At 37.3% G+C, this 7,073-nt stretch overlaps 1 gene segment (V, D, J or C); it reads right to left on the bottom strand.

Moving 5' to 3' along the window:
- Positions 1-2,157: 2,157 nt before the first annotated feature.
- LOC131709658 (immunoglobulin heavy variable 3-33-like) lies at positions 2,158-5,524 on the bottom strand. The segment is given in 2 exon segments: positions 2,158-2,460; positions 5,432-5,524. Coding segments are annotated over 2 exon segments (396 nt in total).
- Between the last annotated feature and the right edge of the window lie 1,549 nt (positions 5,525-7,073).

Genomic DNA, 7,073 nt, shown 5'->3' with positions numbered 1-7,073 from the left:
GCATTGATCAGGCTAATGACCTTCTCTCATTCTTTATTTTTTAAATGTTCTTTTTTATGTCAAATAAATTATTTTATTTAGTAGAATTAAACAATTGGTAACACTTTCCATTAAGTATCAGTAATTACTGTGTATTTACATATTACTTACGTAATAAACTTGTACTTACACATCATTACACTGTTATTATGCATAGTTACAATGTACTTAAGCACCTTTTTGGACAATATAACCCTTTTCTGATATAATTCTGTACTTACGTATATTGTGCAAAAAGATGTACACATTAAGTACATTGTAACTATGCATACTAACATTGTAACTATGTGTAAATACACATGTATTTACTAAGTAACTACTATGTAAATGCACAGTAATTTGAGACACTTAATGGAAAGTGTTCTCCCAATACTTTAAGAGCAGTACATAAACCAGGACAAGAGGACTCAGTTGGAAATGAAGTGGAGATAGACTCAGGACAGGGGAAAGAAATGCTACTACACAGAGTAGAGGGGATGGAATGGGTTAACTAGATATGTTGCTGAGGGAGAATTGCTTGGATGCTTTAAGGGCAGTAGTGTGGAGTAGTGGTTAGGGCTCTGGACTCTTGACCAGAGGGTCGTGGGTTCAATCCCAGGTGGGGGACATTGTTGCTGTACCCTTGAGCAAGGTACTTTACCTAGATTGCTCCAGTAAAAACCCAACTGTATAAATGGGTAATTGTATGTAAAAATAATGTGATATCTTGTAAGAATTCTAAGTCGCCCTGGATAAGGGCATCTGCTAAGAAATAAATAATAATAATAATAATAATAATAATAATAATAATAATAATAATAATAATAATAATAATAATAATAATAATAATAGGGGCCAGCCAAGCTTAGGTGGTCTGACTGCCTTTCTATCATTCATAAATGTTCTTGCGATTCTTATGTTTCTTATATATAAAAGTCTCAGGAATACGAATGAACTTATCTTTGTATCAGATGCATTGGAAGTAAACATCAGCCCACGCTGTTCTCATTTCTTCCTGATGAATTCATGTTGGATAAATGAATGATTATGAGGGGATTTGACATGCAGTACATCGGAATTCGCGTGTTTGCTAAAACAGAATTGTGCTTGATTTACTGACACTAAGTAAAACACAAAGCAGTACAGAGATCTCTCTATTTAATAAACCGTGCGCTGAGTTACACCATTCTGCTCTGTGCAAATAGGTTTTTGTAAAGGTCTGAATCACAGTGTCCACCCCACTCCAGGTTGTCACGGTGATACAAACCCGTACAAAAACTGCAGATTGACTTATCAAGTTAAAGAGATCCCAATTAAACTGACCCCCATAAAAGTGCCGACTGTTTTAACGATTAAATAAAAGTGGAATCATTACCCACGTTTATGTATCTGCAAATGAATGGCAATAAATTATGCTTATTTGTGAAAACCTGCTTTAATGTTCAGGTAAATTTGTATTGAGGAACCACGCGGTGTAATATGTATTCGCTATTTATTTACATATTCTTTGACTATTGTGTTTGTAAATATAGCTTGAAATTTATGGTATTTGAAAGGATTAAAACACCCGAACCGCGCATTAAAAGTAGCTTCCCGAGTCCTTCAGTTCCATCCTTGTGGAAATATAGCTGGAAACCAGAAGCTCTGATTGGCGGACAGATTGGCCAATCAATAAACTGGTTATTTGTTAAATGCATCCAGCTGTTAGGTTGGTGGCTATACAACATAAGCTGCAAGAAGCCCAGAAGAAGGGAGACGAGGACTGAGTGCAGAACTGTAGTCAATCAGTCAGGTTAGAAGTAAGAGCAAAAAGTGTGTGGGTTTGTAAGAATAATAATAATAATAATAATAATAATAATAATAATAATAATAATAATAATAATAATAATAATAATAATAATAATAATAATAATAGTTTTACGGGATTACTGTTGATATATTTGAAACTTAAATACTAGTATGCCCATTTTTTCAAGAAGTATTCTTTTCAGTATTCAAAAGCTGCCGTATTCAAATTATATGAAGTGTTTTTGTACCCGTGGCTGTCTTGATACAGTTTCCTTTATCCTGCATCGGTATGTGATGTGAAACATGCTAATGCTGTGTAAGGGGTCCTGCTGTCATAGTTTGTGTGTTGGTTCAGCATGAGTTCTTCTCATTGTGTCTCCGAGCACAGTAATAAACGGCGGTGTCTTCAGCTTTCAGGCTTGTCATGTGTAAGTAGAAATTGGAGCTGTCCTTTGAGGCGGTGAATCTTCCTTGGATGGCAGAGGCATAGCTATTGCTTGTAGAGGAGTAATAGTAAACTATCACGTCCAGTCCTTTGCCCGGAGCCTGTCGAACCCAGTTCATACCATAGTCACTAAGAGTGAACCCACTGACTACACATTTCAAGTCATGAGAATCTCCCGTGCCGGACTGGGTCAGTACAATAGCGGACACCTGGGAAGGATAATAAAGATAATAAATGTCATTAACATAAAAAATATAATATATAATTATATTAATCATAAATAATACGACATAATAATGTAATAAAATATCTATAATAAACCCATATTACAAATAAATAAATACTACTACTACTACTACTTCTAATAATAATAATAATTTTAAAATAGTAATAAAAACATAGATGCTAAAATTACAGTACCTACACGAAACAGTAGCCACCAATAGAAGCAGAGCGGATGAAAGCCCCATTGTGCTGTACAGAGACGGAGACGGAGTTCTGCCTGTGCTTGTGGAAATGACTGAACCTTCCTGCTAGTGCTCGCTCCATCGGCACAGCAGCATGGCTAGCGGTTAAAAAGGGAGTGGAGGGCTAATGGTTGTGCATACAAGGAAGGCTGATTGAGCCCTGATACACACGTAGAAGGTGGAGCACACATATTGCACTTGTAAAACCACGACCACCAACATGTGTGTCTATTTTATTGTGTTCCTTTGCTGCTCTTATAAAAAAAACCGTTTTCCAAATAAAATTGCATTCTCTTTTAGTCTCGCTAACATTTCTGACCGTGGTATTGTATTATTGACGACATATAGGGTTAACTTTGTATTTAAAAAAAACCCTCTAAGCCAATGTTAGTGAAGGCAAGCTAATTCTACACTGTGGATATTTATTGGAACTATTTTAACAAATATGCTAAACGTATTTAATGTAGTAAGAGTACACCAACTCTATTCTTAATCAAAGGAAAGTTGAACTCTAGCAAACTGTTAGTGTTGTTTACTGTATCTAAGTTTATATAAAGTGAGTAAGGTGTGTTTCGGGGGAACTAGAACCATTATGTAAATAGCTCTAAACAATCTACCTTCACAGCATAGGAGATACACCAGACCATTGAAAAGATAAACATAATGTTTTGTATTAACAAAAAACTAAATAAGCAAATTACTCTAAAGCTATCAGCTAGAGTGAAGACTTGATAATTCTACACTATATATATGCATATATATACAGTATATATATATAAATGTGATACACATTATGATTTTAAATATGAAATGTGTGTGTGTGTGTGTGTGTGTGTGTGTCAGTGTGTGTGTGCTTCTGTGTTTGTGTGTGTGTGTGTGCTTCTGTGTTTGTGTGTGTGTGTGTCAGTGTGTGTGTGCTTCTGAGTGTGTGTGTGTGTGTGTGTTTATGTGTATGCAAGAATCTACACTGTGAAGACACTTAGTTTGGGGTGATGCACCTCTTATTTATCTTTTGCATGTCACTATATTCAGACCCTTAATCAAGTTGGCCTCCAGTACTCTGATTGATCGCTGTCATTGCTGTGGAAGTTGGTCCATATGATACAGTCTCTGCAGGGTTAGAAAGGAAACATCTGAGCTGTGCTCTGTTGTATATCACAGAACTGTTTCCTGGCTTTATCTAATGCACACATTTGGATACATTTGATAAGAAAGGTGCTTTTAATAATAACAGCAACAATGTAGAACTTTCCATAACTGCCCAAAAGCAACTCAGACACTCTTGACCCACGTTTGACCCATAAGTAGAGGCATTCCAAGCCTCCGGATAACGGAATTCCTCGGAAATCGCAGAATTCGCAGTCTTCAACCCTATTCGCCATATTCTGCAGCTACATCGTCATCATCATTATTATAATCAAGTGACATATAACTTAGTTGGTCGCTTCTAGTTTTGTTAAATTAAGATGTTTTTGTCGCCTTCAAAAAGTCTGAGTTAATTAAAGCCTGGAGTTTAGGCTTTGAAAATGTGACTCAATAAGAAGTCTCATGTGATGTGATGTTTTAGTTTGGCAGTTTCTAAATATTTTACTGACAAAAATGCTTGATGGATTAAGTTGGGAGTAACCCATGCATTGTTTGATATTAATTTATTTACATTTTATAAGCCTTTATTAATACAAACACTAAACACATAAGATTCTCCACAGGACACTCCACAAATATCTACTGAAAATGTCTGCAGTTTTTTGCACTTTTTCCTGCAGATTTGGGCTGCCTCTAGATTATTCAAAATATTCCATGTTTGTTAAATGAGATACACAGTGAAAGGCATCAGTTCCAGTAGTTTCTTGGTTGTACTTGGTTGTACTGTGCTTGAAGTGACGGCACAAAAATAGGAGGAGTGGTAAACACTGTTGCAGCAGCAAAGGTCATTCGAAATGATCTAGACAGCATTCAGAACTGGGCAGACACATGGCAAATGACATGTAATAGAGAAAAGTGTAAGGTACTGCACGCAGGCAACAAAAATGTGCATTATAATATCATGTGGGAGATACTGAAATTGAAGAAGGAATCTATGAAAAAGACCAAGGAGTTTATGTTGACTCAGAAATGTCTTTATCTAGACAATGTGGGGAAGCTATAAAAAAGGCCAACAAGATGCTCGGATATATTGTGAGGACTGTTGAATTTAAATCAAGGGAAGTAATGTTAAAAATTTACAATGCATTAGTAAGACCTCATCTAGAATATTGTGTTCAGTTCTGGTTACAAAAAGGATATTGCTGCTCTAGAAAGAATGCAAAGAAGAGCGACCAGAATTAGCTTTGGTTTAAAAGGCTTGTATGCAGACAGGTTAAAAGAATTGAATCTGTTCAGTCTTGAACAAAGAAGACTACGCAGTGATCTGATTCAAGCATTCAAAATCCTAAAAGGTATAGACAATGTCGACCCAGGGGACTTTTTTGACCTGAAAAAAGAAACAAGGACCAGGGGTCACAAATGGAGATTAGATAAAGGGGCATTCAGAAGAGAAAATAGGAGGCACTTCTTTAGACAGAAAATGTTGAGGGTCTGGAACCAACTCTCCAGTAATGTTGTTGAAGCTGACACCCTGGGATCCTTCAAGAAGCTGCTTGATGAGATTCTGGGATCAATAAGCTACTAACAACCAAACGAGCAAGATGGGCCGATGTTGGCCATAACTCACCACGCTGGCCAGGCGGGTTGGTGAGTCCCCCTTCCACTTTGGCCAAATTGAACCTGCCATGGTTGAACCTTCGTCTTGAGAACCCGTTGTCATCCTCCTGCTACTTTGAGGCAGTGGAAGTTGAACTTTAGGAGGGATATATATTGTGAGGTATATTGCTTTTTGTTACTAAAATAATGTCTTGAAGTATTTGGAAGTAAAAGCAGTACTCACTTAAATGTGTATTTGGTTTAAAAATAGTATGAGTATGATTTTAGTGGAATACGTCTTTAAGAAATGGACTGCACAGACTCAGAATGAGAGTGGTCACTTTTAACTGTGGCGGGAATGCTCAGAGCTAAAAAGAGGCCAGGCTACTACAGTAAGGGGAGAGGTCAAAGTGTCAAGTTCAGAGTTACAAATGTTGAGCTGTGTGTGCAGAGCTGAGTAGCGAAACGTGCGTACAAGGGCAGCATGAAAATGGTTTAGTTTTGTTGTTGTGTGTGTGGAATCGGAACGAGTCAACACAGCAGCAGATGCCGTTTGGAAACAAGGAGATAAACGTGAGTCATTTGTGATATTTGTATGTACTGTTTTAGGCTCAGTGCGAGTGCAGCGTTGAAGTATCACAGACAAAACGGCACAAGTGATTTCTCCCCAGTGTGTTTTTTTTTTAACTGCCAGACAACAAGCTGTGTTTAAATAGGATGCGAGCTGTACACAGTGGATTTGCATAGTGGGTTTGCATAGTAGGGGTCACAGCTGGATGGAAGCTTGATAATAAATAGTGTGCAAATGTATTCTAACGCCTCAAGATTTGTCAATTAAATCCTTTATATATCTACCTGCATGAAAACCTCTGGGTGTGAGAATTTCAATTTTCTGTCAGTAGTCAGTGATATAGAAACAGCAGGCACTCATTCTAAAAAGTCTCATGCATTTACCATTTGTGGCTATGTGTTCCTTTTCTCTAAATCATTAATCTATCTTTTATTTTTTTTTAATGTCCAAGATTTTCAGTTGCAGTGGTTTGATTTCATATGCACAACAAATCAAAACTCCAGAAGCAATGCGGTGTTGTAATAAATGTGCACACTATTTATTTCTTAGCAGACGCCCTTATTCAGGGCGACTTACAGTTGTTCCAAGATATCACATTATTTTTACATACAATTACCCATTTATACAGTTGGGTTTTTACTGGAGCAATCTAGGTAAAGTACCTTGCTCAAGGGTACAGCAGCAGTGTCCCCCACCTGGGATTGAACCCACGACACTCCGGTCAAGAGTCCAGAGCCCAGAACCCTAACCACTACTCCACATCTGGAAATGGGAGAAACCAGTGAGCAGGACATTGAGTTTCAGAACAAGCCAGTGGCGCTGGGATTTCATGTATTAACTGGTTTGATAAAAGTCTGCTACGACACAGCAGTGACCTCTAGTGGTCAGTTTAGGACTGAGCGACATCTTCAAAAAGTCGCTACAATCTCATACACAGCTGTGGCTAAGCGTTTTGCATCTCCCTATAGAATTAACTAATTTTGCGTAATAAAGTCGAAAGAAACCTGCTGAATAATGTTACGTTAACATATTGAATTACACACCGCTTTGATTGTTTTCTTGTACTTAATGAAAAACTGACAAAACTTGAAAAATGTGAAAT

Source organism: Acipenser ruthenus, chromosome 44 (genome assembly GCF_902713425.1).
Source record: "Acipenser ruthenus chromosome 44, fAciRut3.2 maternal haplotype, whole genome shotgun sequence".
Classification (NCBI taxonomy): domain Eukaryota; kingdom Metazoa; phylum Chordata; class Actinopteri; order Acipenseriformes; family Acipenseridae; genus Acipenser; species Acipenser ruthenus.
The sequence above is the reverse complement of the archived record's forward strand: the minus strand, read 5'-3'. Positions and strand labels throughout refer to the sequence as shown.